The following is a 19,213-nucleotide window of genomic DNA, read 5'->3' on the forward strand; positions in this document are numbered from 1 at the left end:
TTTACTTTATAATTACTAACTATTTCAGAAATTTCTCTAAAGAAGAATATCTTCCTGTATTTCTAAGGTCAAACTAAAAGAACTAAGTTTAAAAACCTAAGTATTTAGTAGGTATGTTTCACACTTAAGAATTCAGAAGATGTACAACTATTGATATTTTTTACATCTGGTTGTCTTTGGACTTTTAAATTTTACTTCCTAAGGACTGAAGAATTTCAGTGTCAGTCTTATAAATGAGAAAAGATTTCGTATCTTTCTTTATCATTTTATAACACTAAATTTCCCAAAATTAAACACATGGCTTCCATATGACCACATTTCATTATGTCTTTCATTAGTTTTACATTTTGCTCTAATTTAATCTCACATGTTGTGTTGTTTTACTTAAGCCATTTTACTGTTGGAGATCTGTGCTTCGTGGTCTCTTCTTCACTCCTCTTCCCACCAGAGAGAATAGCAGACCTACTGTGTAATGTTTGACACGCAGCAATGTAGAAGTTGTGAAAATGCTTGTAAATACTTTATTCAGATTGAGATTGATTTTTATTGCCACTTCCCTATCATCTTAGTTCTCCAGTCCTACTAGCATGCATATATACATACATACATATGTGCATAAACATGTATGTATGTATAGTCAGTCTTGTAATGGTGTTTCCATCTGTTTTCTAGTTATTTGAATTAAATATTTCATGAATAATGTATATTAAAGAAAAAAAGTAATTTATTTGTAATTGTAGCTGATTTTATTTAAAAATTACTTTCCAAAAATTATCTTGGTAAAGATTATATCTTTCTATTTCATATGACAAATTTGTCTTGAAATAAGAATTCTTTTTTTATAGCCAACGAGAAGTAGACAGACATTGAACCTTTTTAGATTAAGGTGACTTTACGGAGAGACCTGTGTGGCCTGCTGTGGCTCACTATTGTTCATACCGTGCCCTTGGGAGGGAATGTTTTAGGGAGTCGTTCCTTCCCTTTTCCTGCGCCAAGAATTAACACATTATTTCCACATAGAGCAATCGGGTCACCTTGAAGATGGATGTGTCACATACAGAACATTCTCATGTAATCGGCAAAGGTGGCAACAATATTAAAAAAGTGATGGAAGAGACAGGATGCCACATCCACTTTCCAGATTCCAACCGGAATAACCAAGCAGAAAAAAGCAACCAGGTGCTTTCTCTTTTCACATGAATTTGTATGTAACAGCGTTTATAATTTTCCATGTGCATATCTTTTTTGGGAGATGAGAGCAAAAAAGTAACCATGGAGATGACATGTAGTGGAGATTGAAAGTGCTCTGCTTCTTTAAGGGGATGAGTTGTTGGCGGGCCTTAAACTCTTGATCTCCTAAGTGGTTGGTTGGTAGTAGAGGGGGGAAGAAGTGATGGCAACATACAAGAAAGTCCCTAAGGGAAGGACGGGAGAGCATGTGAGTTAGGCAAGGACCTGAGGCTTGCCTAGTCTCACCCATGCTGGGCTTCTCTGTGCAGCGACCCAGGCTACACCACCTCACCTTCTGAGAGGCAATCCGTGAGCACCCAGCTTCCTCACATTGAATTACATCTTTCTCTTAAAAAAATCATTTATTTTTGAATTGCAGTTGACCTGTACTACTATATTAGTTTCAGGTGTACAGGGCCCGGATTAGACGTTTGTATAACTTACAAAGTGTTAACCCTGATAAATCTCTCGCCCACCGGGCACCACACATAGTTATTACAATGTTACTGACTGCATTCCCTGTGCTGCACTTCACATCCCTGTGACTGCTCTGTAACTGTCAGTTTGTGCTTCTAAATTATGTCTCTCTTTCGTTCGTACACATTTTTCGTGGTTCTTATGTTTAGAAGCAAATGGAACTCACCTGTCCCCATGAAAGCATTTGAAGTGCATACTTGAAGAACAGATACTATTATTTGTGTTATGTAGAAGTTTTCCCTCTTCGAAGCTAATCAGGATACTAGAAACTGGTCTGTCACAAAGGTGAATAAATGGAGACTGTGTGACAGTGGGACAGACCTGGGAACTAGACCCCAAGCCATGGTGCAAAGCAAGGGCGGTACTCAGAACATTTGACCCCTGGTACGGCATAAGCATGCGTTCTGAGAGCAGTGTCCTGGGGCGCCCCACACATACCCTGATGCAGATTAATTCTTTAGTTGATGGACCCTGGGAAAGTTCAGGTATCCCAGGGGGCTGGAGGTGGATGTTAGAGCAACAGTTTTTACCAGCCAGCTCGGGAGTAGTTCAGCATCTTAAGAACCTAGTGCAGCAGTATCCTTGCGTACTGATACTCCTCTAGTCTGCAAGGAGTTTAAACGAAAGGGAGAAAATCCAGTGAATGGGGAGAAATTATGAAGGAGGCAGGACGGCCTCGTGGGGGCTGCGAGGTTTCAGGTAAGCCCAGGGGGTGATGTAGACCAATTGACACAAATTACCCGAGGAGCTCATTAAAATGCAGATTCTGATTAAGTAGGTCTGGGTTGGTACCTGAGATCCTTTTATTTTTTAAATTGAATTTATTGGGGTGAAATTGATTTGCAAAACCATACAAGTTTCAAGTGTACAACTCAGTAAAACATCGTCTGCGTGCTGCACCATGCGCCCATCATCCCAGATAAAGTCTCTTTCCATGCCCATCCCCCGCCTTTGCCTACCTCCAGGTGCCCTCACCCCCTTTCCCTCTGGCTGTCACCACAGGTTGTCTGTGTCTGTCATGCATATATGATTTTTTGCTTAATCCCTTCCCCTTCTTTCATCCAGTCCCCTCACCACACTCCCCTCTGGCAGCTTGTCAGTGTGTTTCACGTGTTCATGCCTCTGTTTCTATTTTGTTCGTCAGTTTATTTTGTTCATTAGGTTCCACACGTGAGATCAGATGGTATTCGTGTTTCTCTGATTGGCTTATTTCACTTAGCATAATAATCTCCAGGTCCATCCCTGCTGTCACAACAGGAGAGATTTTGTCTACAATTGAGTAATACCCCATTGTGTAAATGTACCTCAGCTTTTTTATCCACTCACCTACTGACGGGCACTTGGGCTGTTTCCAGATCTTGGCGATTGTAAATAATGCTCCTGTAAACACGGAGGTGCATACATTCTTTCAAATTAGTGTTTTGAGTTTCTTAGGATGGATTTCCAGCAGTGGGATTGCTGGGCCAACATGCCGTTTTTCCTGGAGAACACTTTGAGTAGCAAGGATGTAGGTAACTTGAAAAGCAGGTGTAGGGTCAATAACTCTGACTCTGTGTTGCCTTGTCTTCGCAGGTTTCTATAGCAGGACAGCCAGCAGGAGTGGAGTCTGCTCGAGTTAGAATTCGGGTAACTACTTACTACTTTAATACTGTGAATCACTGGCAGCAATATTTCCCCTATGGAGTATTAAAAATATCATAATTGATCAATTTATGATAAAATCGTGTGTTCAGTGTGTGGGATATACTGACAGAAGTTGGTTTAATGTGTTAAAGAAGCTTCTTAGAAACATTCGGGATGTTACCTGACTCAGTTTCTCTGGTGATTTTGAAATCAGAATCCCAAAGGAAAGGCCACAGGCAGTTAAAGTTACAAACTTTCCGGTTTCATAAAAGGCTCCTTTCATTTAAGAAACTTTACATATTCTACCCAAGCTTATGTCTATAATGAAAGCAATTTATGTTTTAAAATTCGATCGTTAGAAAAGAATAAATGAGTTATACATGTTTCTAAACATATGAACCTTTAACTGTCTGCTTTGGGTTTTCATAATCTCATTATAGGAGCTGCTTCCTTTGGTGCTGATGTTTGAGCTACCGATCGCTGGGATTCTCCAGCCAGTCCCCGATCCCAATTCCCCCTCCATCCAGCACATATCCCAAACATACAACATTTCAGTGTCATTTAAGCAGCGTTCCCGAATGTATGGTGCTACCGTCATAGTGCGAGGGTCCCAGAACAACACCAGTGCTGTGAAGGTACGTGATGGAGATAATTCCGAACATCGTGAGGGTACAGTGATTCAAGTTGGATTTGGAAAGTGTTTTAGACCTGTTTGTTCTCCAGAATTTTCCCTAGTATTACATTCTGGTTTATTGAATTTGCTGTATTTTTCCGTGGTTGTTAGTAGTGCACTGGACTCTTTCCCTATATGTGGATGGTTACTTTATACGAGTGTTTCTCTCCCACGGTTTCTCCTAGGAGGGAACTGCCATGCTGTTGGAACACCTTGCAGGGAGCTTGGCGTCTGCTATTCCTGTGAGCACACAACTAGATATCGCAGCTCAGCATCATCTCTTCATGATGGGTCGAAACGGAAGTAACATCAAACATATCATGCAGAGGACAGGTGCTCAGATCCACTTTCCCGACCCTAGCAACCCACAGAAGAAATCCACCGTCTACCTCCAGGGCACCATTGAGTCTGTCTGTCTTGCAAGGCAGTATCTCATGGTAGGTTTAGTGATATCAGTGTCACAGGTTTTTTCCTTCTTTGGGTGCAGCATGTGTGGCTGCACACACCTGAATACGCGGTATTAAGGAAAGCACTTTGGAAGCCTGGCCAAATCAGGAAGGTTCTTGGTGTAAGGACATACACGAGTAAGGCAGGTAGTGCCTCATGGGCCGAGTTTCATTGTATGGGTGAGAAATTTCCTTGCAGTACTTTGCTTTTTTAAAACTTAGACTGCCCACAGAAGAGGTTCAAATGAAATAACTGTATTTTGAAGAAGGTGATTATTTTCATGGGAGCTATGTTGGTTTGCAGTTTTCACTCAACAAAGAAAGTCTTCTATTTAAACAGGAAAGTAAAAATACATTTTAAATATAACCCTCAAAGACAAATTCTGGTAGCATGAAATGTTTGGCTATTTCATAAATCTCTGACATCATTTTAAAAATGCTGTTTGAGCTGTGAATTTTAATGTTACACATTGAAGAAAAATAGCAGAGTTATCTCATTCAGTACTGCTTCCAACTTATAATTTGCCATATATTTATATCCTTCCTATCTTCATTAAAAAACCCAATGTGAAGGTTGATATATAGTTTCCACATGAACTGAGATAATATGGACTAACAAATATCTTTATTAAAAACACTGTAGTCTTTTTCTGTTTACAAACTGCCCTTTAGTGTGACATTTGAGTCATTAAAGCTTCAGGATGGCCTTTGCTGTGATTAACTTGCAGAATTTGTTTTTGAGAAACTTACAAAATCCAATTTTGTGTGGTTGACTCCGTATCTCTGATAGATGAAAACTTGTTTTAATCATTAAAGAATATAGTACATCATTTAATGAAATTTTTTTGTTGTGAATGCTATTTTTTAGCCAAATTTACTTTATCACACTATGTTTAATATACTACTAATCACATGGCATATTCATATCCAAAGATTATTATGCTTACTCTTCATATTTTTTTCTTGCTTTTCAAATTCTTTAGGTATTATTTTGAGTTCAGTGAACTTTTTCATGCTGTGGCTCTACCTGCCAAAACTGTAGGTGTGCAGTGAAACATTATTACACGATATCAAAAGAAGTAGGGAAAGGAGGGATAAATTGAAAGGGTTTAACCTGTATTTTAGATACCATCCCCTTTTTTAAATAGACATGTCCTTACAAAAATCATTTCTATCCACAAGAGAAATGAAACACAGTAATTTCATTTTCGTTCTAGTATGTCTCATAATACTGTCTCCCAATACTTATGTACAAACCTCATCAGTCGTTAGGCTAGCACTGGGCACGCTGTGCGGCAGGGGGTGTGCGTGATGCGGCTCCTTTACTCAGTAGATGAGGAGCCGGGAAGAAGGCATCAGAGAAAAAAACAAGCACCAAACCCTGCAGGGCTAAATAGTGCAGTAATTAAAAGAAGGGACAATAGTAGCAATTGACCTGAGGGAGGAGGTAAAGTTTGAGCCACAGCAGAAGAGAAGTAGGCTTTGGGTTGCTGAAGAAGCCTTCTGATGAGTGAAGATACCGGCATAGAGAATCTGTAAAGGGTAGTGAAGAGGCTGGTTGGCCTGGGGGAGGGGCTGACACGTGGACGTGCAGACCTGCAATTGTGCGGACAAAGCCAGGCCGAGATGGGGAGACCTTTAAACGCAGATGCATGTTTAGATCTCATTCAGGAGACAATAAAAGCCCCCACTGTCAGTCTTAGGGCGAAGGGGCTCGATGAGTGCCCTTCATGTGGTAAGAATCTGGCTCACTTCTGGCGCCACTCACACAGTTGGAGTCAGGAAAGAGAGGGGTTTTCCCAGGTGGAGAATGAGTGAAAATTCAGAGCCAAAAGCAAAAACGTAAGAAATACACAATTTTGTCACCCAAAAAGTAGTTCCTGCCACTCAATGTTATTTTCACGCAGCCCTCTGAGCTGTGCGCGATAACCTGGCAAATCATTCCGCCCAATTCAGTGTTGACTTGAGGTGGGAAGAATACTCTCAGCAGTCTTTAGTTTTTCCTAATAGCTATTCATGCCCTGAAAAAACAAGTCTTAGATGTGACGGTATGTAATTTAGCTTTAATACTTTGGTTTACTCTTTAGACCTGTGAAGTACTGCATTATTTGTAGGCATGTTAAATTATTAGATGTTTAAATGAGTAACTTTTTAACTTCCTACACTTGCTATTGTGACATTTCCTAGGGCTGTCTTCCTCTTGTGTTGATGTTTGATATGAAGGAAGAAATTGATGTCGATCCACAATTTATCGCTCAGTTGATGGAACAGCTGGATGTCTTCGTTAGTATCAAACCAAAGCCGAAACAGCCGAGCAAGGTCGGTTCAGAGTCTGGGTCCAGAGAACCACGTGTCACATTATGTTATCTTGTATTTACATATTCACGGAACTAAATACCCTATATAATGCATATGTCATTATATATCATATTTAGTTATTTTGTGCAAGTTTAAACCTGTAACAACATTCATTATTGATCACCATTTTCTCATGTATATTGGTGTTTGGAGTCCATTTTTAGTGACCATTATTTCTCAATAAATATAGGAGAAAGAGAAAACCTTTTTAAATTAATTTGCAAGCTGGTAACTTTAAGCATCACTAAGCTACCAGGTAGTTGATAAGGCTAAATATTGTATGTGTACATGTCAGTATAGTTCCGAAATAGTCATTTCTGAGCCACTCTGCTCGCCCTGGAGATTTAAAGAAGAAATCCCCATCTCTTTAATAATAAATGTTCTAGTAATGAGTTACACCCAGTTCAGCCTTCTTGGAACCTTTCCCTTAGGATGTTGCAAAATTTCACGTATACAGTAAAAATTTAATGAGATAACGCCAGTGACGTTGAGTGCTAGTGAGAAAGTGTGGAAACAGGAATAGTCCAATATGAATATTGTGTAAATTGGCACAACCACTTTGAAGAGCAATTTAAGGCCATCCGATCACACTAAAAGGAATGATACATTACCGCCCCCCCCCGCAATTCTGCTTCTCGTTATACACTCTGAAGAAAGCTGTGTACCAGAAATTGAAGAATAAGAATGGTATTTAAAAAAAAAAGCAAGTTGCATAATAATAGCATGTACTTGATGGTAATATTTCTGCATATATTTATTATGGTAGGTAAAACACCAAAGAGTCCTGCCTTCTGTTTTTAAACCTCTAAGCTGTAAGTTTTATCAAATATGCTTAATGGTATATGCATAACATGTATTAGATACATTTTTGCATATGTAAATAATGTGATATTCAGTGCTCAGCTTAAGACAAACTCACGCCTCCTTCAAAAGAAAACTTGAAATGAAAAAATAGCATTGATTCTAAGTGAACTTGATACAGTGAGTTTAAAGATAGAGACTAGGGCATTAATTTTCTGTATAGAGAGGCATCACACATGCTCGACTAGGGCAGTTGGCTTAGCGTCACTGTAGACACCAGGACTAAAGGATGAAGGTGCATAGACTTTTGAGGACTTGTGCATGTAAGAGGGACAAACACAAGAAGAACTCCTGGCGTTCGGCAAGAAAGGAGCAGAAGTCAGGGGAAAATAGATGGTAAGTGAGAACTCGAAGCCTCGCAGCGTCCTGGGGCCATTGATTGATGCCTTGCTGCTGCACATGCCCACTGCTGCTTTAACTGCTTTCTCAGCCACAGATTTTCTTTATTGTTCATTGGAGGCTTTCCCCCTGGGGTTCACACTTCCAATTTTCTAGATGAGTCCATTGATAAAAAAGATTTATTGTTTAGGAATTTATTTTGCTATGAGCTTTGCCATAGATATGTCATCATTGAGGAATAGTGGTACCGCAAGGCCTATTAGTTAACTAGTAGACCATAAATGTCAAGTGTAAGTGACGATTACTATGCAGTATATATACTGTAGGGAGACACGTTTGATTTACTCTGCAAAAATGAGATGAAGGTGGGAAAGCTTTAATGTAAAGACCAGGATGTAAACGGGAATGGGCTGGTGAGATGGTTCGCACTCCAGGTCACTGGCTGCCCCTACAGCTGTGCTGTGACGTTGGGTAAGTCCCTAGTCCTCACTGAATGTGAATAATAATTTCCACCCCATCATAAGGTTTTGGTGGGAAGTGGAATATATTTTCAGCTGCCATCACTGTTCTTGGAACACAGGACACACCCAGTAAATGGTAACTAGCGTTTTATGGTTTTACCAAAAGGAGGAAATGTAATAAGTGGTTGGAATTTGCAGTTGACTTTAAAGTGGCATTAATAAATTCCCTAAGTGGAATTTCTATGACCATATTCATTTCTCGCACACCTCCCCAACTCATTGTGGACTACTTGCATGTCACTGTTTTCTTTCTCATTGTGTGTTTCCATAGTCTGTGATTGTGAAAAGTGTTGAACGAAATGCCTTAAATATGTATGAAGCAAGGAAATGTCTCCTCGGACTTGAAAGCAGTGGGGTTACCATAGCAACCAGGCCTTCCCCAGCATCATGCCCTGCCGGCCTGGCGTGTCCCAGCCTGGATATCTTAGCCTCGGCAGGCCTCGGACTCACTGGACTAGGTATAAAATTTATTATTATAGCACTTCTCAGTCACTGGGGGATTGCATATCCAGTTCCCTTTCTTTCTGCCATGCGGGACTACATTTTAAAGGCTATGTTTTCCCCTCTTTAGGCCCTCAGGTCAGGTGAAAAGCGACAAAACTCGATTAATCCATTTCGGTTTTTTGTTAGACTCTGTGGATTTGTTTCCCAGATTCTTCTTATTTCAGCATAAATAATCAACGTCTGACTGTTTTATTTTCGGCTGTGATTGTTCTCCTAAATTAGGAATGCTACTGCGAGGGGAGTCAGCAGGCCGACTGTAATTTATGTGTTCGTTCTCTCTGGCGTTTGCAATATTGCCATCAGTCCCTAGAGATACAGATTATCCAGTTTGCTTTTGGAAAGTAATTGCAGATCTGTGTGAGGGGTGTGCAGAGGGGGAGGTGAGAGCAAGCAGAGCCCCCACTCCCAGTGGTTAGGCCTGCTGCGTCCCTGAGACACAGAGGAAACCTAGCCTGCAGCCACCCAGGGAACCGATGGACCTATATTCACAGCCAAGGCAAAGCACAGGAAGATGAAAGAACAGCATCACCTCAGTGCTCTAGTTCTGTAAGGTAGCAGAGTCAGCCACTCAATAGCCGTGGTGGTATGTATTGCCTCCTAACGAAGTCCCATCGTATAGGCTGAAGTGAGTAGCTCTATGAAATTATGCTAGGTTCCCTACTTCGTTGTACATTTTCCCAGTAGCCTTTATATAAAATGTTAATGCAATAACCTAGCAAATCATTCTGCCCAATTCAATGTTGACTTGAGATAGGAAAAATACTCTCAGCAAGCAGTCTTTAGTTTTTTCTAATAACTATTCTTGCTTTAAAAAAATAAAATCTGACAAAAATAACATCTTTAGGTAATATGATTAGTGCACCAACTAGCCGTGCTTAGGCACCATTACACTAAAGGCAGATTTTTTTTTTCTGCTTGGGAAAGTTGTCCCTCCCACTGGGGGTCTGCACAGTCACGCCAACACAGCACTGCATCTGGAAATGCCAGTCACATGACTTGGCAGGAACTGAGTTCTTGCTGCACCAGAGAGAAAAAGAAAAGTGAGCAGAGACTCATAACTACTCAATTTCCAAAATGTTTTTATGGCTCTATGTAACCTATAATACCTAATGCATTAAGGATTCCTGGAAACTTGTATAAAAATCCACATTTTACTTTAGAACATATTTTAAATGCCGGAAGGAAAATTGCATTATCTAAATCAAGCATTAAATCCCTAAAACAAGGGAAAAAAATTTTTTTCTCCCGAGAAAAGTTTCTGTGTACATTGAGAGAGAGTGCAAAGAAATCACGTATGTGTTTTGACATGGAATGAAAACTGTTGCAAGCAGTCAGGCCCATCTGCAGTGGCCAAACGGAGCCATTCTGCTGCGGGAAACATTCCCTTAGTCACTGCTAATTGTCAGTGGTTCTCAGTGTTTGTCTGAAAGCATATGACAGCTGCGTGACACAGGGAAATGGGCAGGATTTTGTTCATCTCGGCCAGTGGAATGAGCGCAGAGCCACTGGCGCTGCCCAGCGCCCCCGCCGCCTGCCCTCCTGGTTCAGACGCACACCTACCTTCCATGTCCTCGTCAGCATCTGTGTGTGGGTAAGCTAGGTGCTGTGTTGACATCGTATCCTGCAGTATTTCATGTGAATATTTGAAAGAAGGTAATCTATCACTCAGGTTATATCAACGTGCATTTCAAAGGGCAGTATTGGTGCCATCTGTTACTTTAAAATCTTGGATGTATGCATATTATTGACTTTACATCCATTTATTACAGGTCTTTTGGGCCCCACCACCTTATCTCTGAACACTTCGACAACCCCGAACTCACTCCTGAATGCTCTTAATAGCTCAGTCAGTCCTTTGCAAAGTCCGAGTTCTGGCACTCCCAGCCCCACATTGTGGGCACCCCCACTCGCTAATGCTTCAAGTGCCACAGGTCAGTATCATTGAAGTACAACCACAGGCATGTCTTTGTAGGTATATACAGTTTTTAAATAAAATTTACTAGCGGTTCTTGTCCTTAGGGAAAAATTATGGTTCCAAGCGTACTGCAACCTAATAGAAATTCCCTGATGTGTAAATTAGTTAAAATGACTCACAGTAAAGCAGTGACTTTTCCATAAAAGTAACAGATCATCTTCAAATGTGACCAGCCGATCAGGAAAGAGAGCATCATGAGCAGGGAGCAGTGGCAAAGTCACATGCAGGTCACTGACCTGAACGTGAGGAAGCGTAGGTTCTAGTTGGAGAGGTTGGAATTGCTTGGGAGACATATGCGCACGCTGGGTCTCGCTCGTTTCTTCTTCTGCACAGTGAGGAGCTTGGATTCAATGTTCTCGAGTGCTGTTCCATTTTAACATTGTTTTGTGTAGTGATGCTTAACCTACTTGCAGGGAGGTATCAAAATTAAATTCTGTTCTGAATTTACAGCAACAAAAATGATGTTTTTTATTGCTACCAGAAACAACATAGTGCTTGTTGATTCTGAGTTTTCTCCTGTCTAATACCTGTCTTCATGAAATGTTGGTCTAGGCTTTTCTGCTGTTCCACACCTTATGATTCCGTCTACTGCCCAAGCCACGTTAACCAACATTTTGTTGTCTGGAGTACCCACCTACGGGCACACAGCCCCATCTCCCCCGCCTGGCTTGACTCCTGTCGACGTCCGTATCGGCAGTATGCAGACAGAAGGCAAGAAAATCTCTGCTGCTTTAAACGGGCACGCACAGGTAATGTCCCTCAGACAGAATAACGTGACTTATGCTGTTTGTAAGACATAAGCCACAGCTAGTAAAACTTTCAGCTGAATGAATTTTAGAATTGCAATGACAACTGCATGTTATTTTCTATTATTATTTCAGTCTCCAAATATAAAATATGGTGTAATAACCACTTCATCACTTGGGGAAAAAGTGCTGAGTGCGAATCACGGTGATCCATCCAGACAAACGAGTGGATCTGAGCAGGCATCTCCTAAAGCAAACCCCGCAGAAGGTATCTTTCCTTCGGAACTTCAGCCTGGTCTGTTACTTTAATTGAGGGGGTGGAAGAAAGTCCATGCAGTGATCTCGAATTGGTTTTGCTAACGAGTTATGACTCATCCTGCCTCGCATACAGAAAGACATCTTGAATAATTCAATTCCGAAGAGCATGGTGAAAGATACACTGAAAAGCAGATTAACTTTTTACAGAAAGAATCACTTTCCCATTACATCGGAACTTCCTAAATTTAAGTGAATGTAATTGTATAGCAGGAAAGCATCAACCTACTAAATGTGTGTGTGTGTGTGTGTGTGTGTGTGTGTATATATATATATATATATATGTATATAATTTGTTTCTAAGGAGAGTATATCTTTTTTTCTGTTCATCCCTAACAACCTTTGAAAAATATGAGGATCTTCTCTTTGGGTTTCATTTTGAGTTTTGGAGGCAGCCTGGCCTTGTTAAGGTCTCACATCGGCAGCCGAAAGCAGCTGTGTCTCTGTCTCCCTAGCATTGGCTTCTGCTGTGTTTCTGTTGTAGGTGGTTGTTGATGGGAAGCTGGTGGTTTGGGTTTTCACTGTGCTCTCTTCTCTGCAGGTTGCAATGATGCTTTTGTTGAAGTAGGCATGCCTCGAAGCCCTTCCCACTCTGGGAATGCCGGTGACTTGAAACAGATGCTGGGTCCCTCCAAAGTTTCCTGTGCCAAGAGGCAGACAGTAGAACTACTGCAAGGCACCAAAAACTCCCACCTACAGTAGGTATTTTCATCTTTAAAGGCCGTGATGCTTTGAAAGAAATTGTATAACAGGCTAGATTTGTTGTAGTCAGTGGAACAAAGCTGGATTTGTTCAGCAGTTAGTGCTGTTTGGCTTCAGTGAATTTGATCTTACCCATATATTTTTTTTTCATTTCTCTCTATGCTTTCTTTTTCCCTTTAAAGTTTTTTTTATATTGAAGAAACACTATTTTATAAGATTATATAACTTTCAGGTGTGTAACGTCATAATCTGACATCTGTTTATACTGCCAAAAGTCCAGTCTCCATCTGTCACCCACAGTTGACCCTCTTCACCCATTCTGCCCCTCCTCCGCTCAGCTTCCCTCTGGTGACCGTAGGTCTGTTGTCTGCCTCTGAATGTGTTTTTGTGTTTGATGTCGTTTGTCCGTCTGTGTGGTTTGTCTCTGTATTCCACATAGGAGTGAAGTGGTAGGGTGCTTGTCTTTTTCCTCTGATTTTCTTCACTTAGCATAATACCCTCGAGGCCCATACTCGTCTCAAATGGCAGGCTTTCATCTGTTATGGCTGAGTAGTATCCCATTTCAATCTTAGTGATGTTTTTGTGGGTAAAATTTTTATTAAGGAGTAATAATCTGATAATTTCACCCTTATATTTTATCTGGAGCCCTTCCCTTCTTCCTGAGCCTTGGGTTTACCTCTGGGTCCTCCAAACTATCTCAGTGCTCTGAACCTGCTAACGTTCTCTCTGCTCTTCAGTAATCAGCAGGGAAATTTCACCCTTCCCTTATTGCTGTCAGGTGTTTTCTGGCTGTGAATTCTTCATTTGCCTTTGAATTTCTAATTTAAACTATGGCTCCCTTGTTCCAAGGTAGTTAACTGCTAGCTTTGGTAATAAACACTTGACAGTCTCATGATTTCATTGATTCCAAATCAGTGAATAGAAATGCCTGCAGTGTATTAAATGTCTCCCGCACCATGGGATAGTTACAATGTGTTTTCCTTACTTTTTTTTTACATTTTTGTTTGTTTGTTTGTTTCAAATAGGCAGCCATGTTTTTTAAAAGAAAAACAATGGAATGCTTCTATATTGAAAGGTTTTGCTCCCATCCACCTCCATTTCCCCAGTTTCCTCTACCATCTTACTAGTTTTCTTATACTGTTGATCCTTGAACAGTGCGGAGTTAGGGGCACTGCCCCCCTGCACAGTCAAAAATGTGCATCTAACTTAGACTTCCCCCAAACTTAACTATAGTTGTCCCTTGGTATCTTTAAGGGATTGATTCCAGGACCCCATGTGGTGCCAGTATCCAGGAGTGCTCAAGGGCATTATATGAAATGCCATAGAACAATGCATACAGTTGGCCCTCTGCTTCTGCAGATTCCCAGCTGTGGATTGAAAATACTGTTTTCAATCTGTAGTTGGTTGAATCTGCTGATATGAAACCCAGGGATACGGTGGGCCACCTGTCTATGTACTGGGAAAACCTGCGTGTAAGTGAACCAGTGTAGTTCACAACCATGTTGTAATATGGCATAGACACTTTTATTTCCTCTTTTTCTTTCCAGAATCTGATTTGCTTTTATGAACTCTTTGGTGGATTAGTTACCATTGTTACCATTTTGTCCAAATCTGCTTTATCTGCATTATTTTTTTCATGGCACTAATACCCAAAATTAACATCATTTACTACAGGTTAGATAACTGATTTTGCTTTTTCTCTATATTGAAGCATTCGAAGTATCTATCTATTCCTTTCATCAAGTGTAGTGTGGACTTGCATTGTATCTCATCTGAACGAGTCAGCCCCTCCAGAGTGTCTGCCTGCCTCCAGCCTCTCATCATCTCAGTCAGTCCTGTGCTTGGTGCCAGTGATTATGTGGAACACAGGAGTCTGATTCAGCCCACTCTGGCTGTGAACCACCAGTGGTCCGCATGGTGTGCCTCCTTTCCTCTGCGTGTGCTCTTCCCTCCTAGTTGCTGTTCTCCTGGCCTTTTGCACTCGTGGACCTGCACATGTCCTTTAAATGCCAGTTGAAATGTCTTCAGTGAAACCTCTGTGAACTCTTGTCAGGCAAACAAAGTTCATTGCTCCTCCTTTTGTTTCCAATAGCCTTTCCTAAATTCCTCCAAGTTTCCCCAGCACAACTTAATGAATGATAAAAGAATGAATGAATAAATCAGCTCTTTGACTAATACTGTTTCTTATGTCTTCTGTACCTGAGCTTACATGTAGTTGGGTTTGAACTTGAAGTGCACGTATAGAGCATTATCAATTGTTGTAGTTCAGATCATTGGTCCCCACTTTAAGAAGCACTTCTTGCTCTGGCCAGGTAGCTTAGTTGTTTAGAGCATCGTCCTGATATGCTGTGGTTGTGGTTTTGATCCCCAGTCAGGTCACAAACAAGAATCAGCCACAGAGTGCAGAAATAAGGGGAACGAGTCAGTGTCTCCCTCTCACACACTCTCTCTCTCTCCCTCTCACATTCTCTCTGATCAATCAATAAACATTTTTAAAAGGAAGAAGTGCTTTCATGCTCCTCTCGTTACCCCTGAACAGGTGTTGGAAAACATTTCCTACTTTTCCGCCACCCCTAGCAATGCAGACGTTACACACCTGAAGTGGACCATCAGTGTGCTTTCAGATCAGCTCAGTCTTGTTTCCACCGTGTGTGCACGGGCCACTGATGTCTCCTTGGTGTGTGCGAATTTAGAAATCTTGGTTGTATGTCTATTCCATATGTACCATTCATAATGTACTATATGTCATGTGTATGAATATATGTCATGAAATAGTTTCAGCTATGGCTCTTAGAGTCAAACGCCTGGGTTTAAATACCATTCACTAGACGATGACCTTGGATAAAGTACTTCCTTCCTCTGTGATACAGGGACAATAATACCACCTACCTCATAGTGGTGGTGTGGGGATTAAATGAGATAATATGGGTAAATGGGTGACAGTGGTTGACATCCAGAGTAAATGTGGCACATGGGAACCATTCGGTTCGTTTGTGTATGATAGTGGGGTGTTAAATTCCAAACTCTGTTTCACAGCAGCACTGACAGGTTGCTCTCAGATCCTGAACTGAGCGCGGCTGAAAGCCCTCTGACTGACAAGAAGGCTCCCGGGAGTGAGCGTGCTGCAGAGAGGGCCGCAGCTGCTCAGCAAAACTCCGAAAGGGCCCGCATGGCCTCGCGGCCATCGTATGTCAACATGCAGGTAATGATAAAAAAATGGGAATATCATCCAAATGGAGTGTGCTTGGGCTAGGGAGTGGCGAATTCAGTGAGTGTAGAGCAATAGAGGAGAAAGTAGAGGTTCTCTTTCTGCACTCCAGTCGAAATTAAATTTAAATATATAGGCAGTTAGGAATTGATTTTGCTATGAACTTTAAAAATGAAATGCAGGATTCAGCTTAAGTGATTAAATTATTTAAAATATAATATGAAAAATGACATAAATGGTCTTTGTCACTATGTGTTATGTAAATGACATTCATCTGTTGTTTTATAAAGTTTTAGATAAATGTCAGAGCTGTTATTTCTAAGTATTACTGCTCATGACATAGTCTTGGATAAATAGATATAATATCCTTATGTCTATCAAATGGAGATGACAGATCTGTTTGGTGTCATTCAGACAGTTATAGAAATAGCTGATGCGAAGCTTTAGTGTTTTGGAGAGTAGATGATAAATACTTGATTATATCAGGTCACAGACTTTTATGATTATTTTAAACACTTTCCTCAGCAGGAATTATTTTTTCTATATCCCTTCTGAAAGTATGAGGCTAATTACTGAAAATAGGCTGTTGGCCATGGAGTGCAGAACCCTGATTTCCATAGAGATGACAGTACGAAAGAGAAGGGTTTTGTGCTTTGTGCTTTGTGCTTCTAGAGATTTCTGTAAGCATTCGATTTCAGTGTCAGAATTACTGGGTAGACTTACGTACCTCTCAGTAAGAGATTTATCAATCTCTCCATCCCCCCACCTCCAAAAGAAGGGAAAATGTTTCACAGAATCCAAGAAACAAAGCTGTCGCAGATATGTCAAAGAAATTAATTCATGGTACTAAGTTATACTTCTATAACTCCAGCTTATCAGTTCTTTTAATCCTTTACATTTGAACATTACCATGAGTTTTTAAATGAATGTTTTTACAAAAGCCATGGCCTATATAAAGTGTCAAAGTTTAAAAAAAAAAAGATACTTATTACATTTTCTCTGGTGGATTCATTTTCAGTTAATACAGATTAAAATTCTTTCATCTAGGAAGTGTCAGATCTGCTTTATGATCCATTTGTGGTTTTCGTCCATCTTGTGGATCTTACCTTTTCCATCAGTTTTATACCTAGAGTGAGCCATTCATGTATTCCTTTCTTTTAGGCTGGGTGAGAAATGTTAGTGGTAGTTTTAATTTAGATAGATGTATTCATGCCAGCTGACTGTTAACATCACTAAGGAATCGATGACAATAGTCACGGAGCATTGACAGGGAGAAAGATTGGAGACTTCCCCGATTCCATCAGCTAAAAATCATCTGCTTGGTCTCTGATGTTCTTGGAATGCTACGTCTCCAATTCTCCTCCCACACTTACCTCACTTCCTAATTTATTTTGTAGTTACTTCTTTGACCCTTCCCTGCTAAGACTCTCCATGCTTCAAGGCTGTACTCTTCTTCTGGTTAATCATTGTCTTCTTCCGCAAAGGGCAGCCCAGTCTCTAACCAGCGGCACTCAATAAATATTTACTGAGCGAGTGAACTCCGGATCTTCTCACACCTTGCCCTTAGACATTAATCAGTAAAAGTTGAGCCTAATGTCCAGTGCCATTTTGGACCTAAGATTTAAAAACACCACCCAGTTGTGTTCTCTAAAATCCTGGCTCTCCCGATTTACTGCCATGCTCTTAGCGTTAATGGTTTGTCTGGGCCAGCCGATTTCCTTGCATTGTCCTGACCTAATTATTATTTCTAGCACAGTCACTCTCAGAAGTGCTGTTTCAGACGGTAAAGTACCTGGGCACGCACCCTGCATGTGGTGATCTAGTGCTCCCGGGAAGAGGGTCAAAAGTGGTCTGGCCAGGTGGTTCTCAACTCTCCAGGTAGGCCTTTAAGACATTGTTAAATCACATCCTAGCTGGTCCCTAAACTGGGGAGTTGAGAACGCTGTGTTAGCCTTTGAGATGTAGCTGCATCTAGGCTACTTCTTCAAAACGGCCTGCCTTGGTTTCTGTGCGACCTGACTCCGTCATTTGTCACTTACTCACTGTGAATGAAAAGAATGGATAGTGCCACCCTACTCCTGTGCAATAAAAGGTAACTAGGCTTACTTTTATTGTAATGCTTAATGCTGTTGTAGCTTAAAGGTAGACATTTGCCATTTATCTCGTTTCCAAAGCAAAGACTATTTCAGCCAGGCCAATTTCCTGTGTTGTCTGGACATTGCGCCATGCCAGGCCATGTACTGAAGGGGCATTTTGAGAGAGACCTGAGGCTAGGGGATAGCCTGAAAGCAGTTTTGTAATGCATTATTTTGAAACTTAGCATAATTATTATTAAGTTATTCACTATATTTTAGCATATACTTGCCCTGGGGTTTCAAATATTTGTAGTAAATAGGTATTTTTTTACTTTTGAAGGAAAATGTCTAACTCTTGTCACTGTCAGGACTTAAAGTCAGAAGTAGTGACTTAGTGTTCTAATTAATTAGTTTCGAAAACATGTTTAAATTGATCAGACTTGCACCGAATTAATGCCACATTACAGTGCAAAACTTAGCTTGTGTCCCAGGTGGATCCATGGGCTGTAGTTAAACCTCTGTTTTCTCATCATGGAATATTGGCATGGCATTTGGATAAACTGTCAATAAATCTGTTTTATTTTTAGGCATTTGACTATGAACAAAAGAAGCTATTAGCAACCAAAGGTATGTGATATGTTAATGATCTATACTTTTTTTTCCCCCCATAGATGCTTAAAAGGTTTTCCAGTATTCACATTGAATTGTGAAATTGGACCTTCATTAAAAAAAATGTTTCAGTTCAAAGTTTCACAAATTTCACTGAGCCCGAATGTACTTTATTGACTAGATTAGCATTAGGTCAACTATGAGATAACTTAGCATTTCAAAATTCACCATTAGTTTGTATAAAATGTTATATGAAGATCATTTAAGGCATTTTGTGTTAAGACATAATATTAAGTTCTGATCTCTTTACATATATAAAACAATACTCGTCAGTATTTTAAGAACCATATTTAAAATGACAAGCGTTGTTTCACATTCTGTTTTCTGTAGCTATGTTAAAGAAACCAGTGGTGACCGAGGTCAGGACACCTACCAACACCTGGAGTGGACTTGGGTTTTCTAAATCCATGCCTGCGGAGACCATCAAGGAGCTGAGGAGGGCCAACCACGTGTCCTACAAGCCCACAATGACAACCACTTTCGAGGTCTGT

General features: G+C 40.6%; 1 protein-coding gene across 2 annotated transcripts in view; it reads left to right on the forward strand.

Annotated features, from left to right (window-relative positions):
* Positions 1–19,213, forward strand: part of BICC1 (BicC family RNA binding protein 1) — a 266,319-nt gene that overhangs the window by 225,220 nt on the left and 21,886 nt on the right. The window contains exons 5-17 of one of the 2 annotated variants that reach the window (XM_024561219.3): positions 1,021–1,179; positions 3,280–3,333; positions 3,771–3,965; positions 4,189–4,440; positions 6,637–6,768; positions 8,800–8,986; positions 10,802–10,963; positions 11,560–11,756; positions 11,889–12,021; positions 12,610–12,766; positions 15,807–15,972; positions 18,641–18,680; positions 19,053–19,207. In XM_024561219.3, coding sequence (XP_024416987.2) covers positions 1,021–1,179; positions 3,280–3,333; positions 3,771–3,965; positions 4,189–4,440; positions 6,637–6,768; positions 8,800–8,986; positions 10,802–10,963; positions 11,560–11,756; positions 11,889–12,021; positions 12,610–12,766; positions 15,807–15,972; positions 18,641–18,680; positions 19,053–19,207 — 1,989 coding nt within the window. The remainder of the gene's footprint in view (positions 1–1,020; positions 1,180–3,279; positions 3,334–3,770; positions 3,966–4,188; positions 4,441–6,636; positions 6,769–8,799; positions 8,987–10,801; positions 10,964–11,559; positions 11,757–11,888; positions 12,022–12,609; positions 12,767–15,806; positions 15,973–18,640; positions 18,681–19,052; positions 19,208–19,213) is intronic. The other variant, XM_071221225.1, reaches the window with a different exon arrangement.

This window comes from Desmodus rotundus, chromosome 4 (genome assembly GCF_022682495.2).
Source record: "Desmodus rotundus isolate HL8 chromosome 4, HLdesRot8A.1, whole genome shotgun sequence".
Taxonomy (NCBI): Eukaryota; Metazoa; Chordata; class Mammalia; order Chiroptera; family Phyllostomidae; genus Desmodus; species Desmodus rotundus.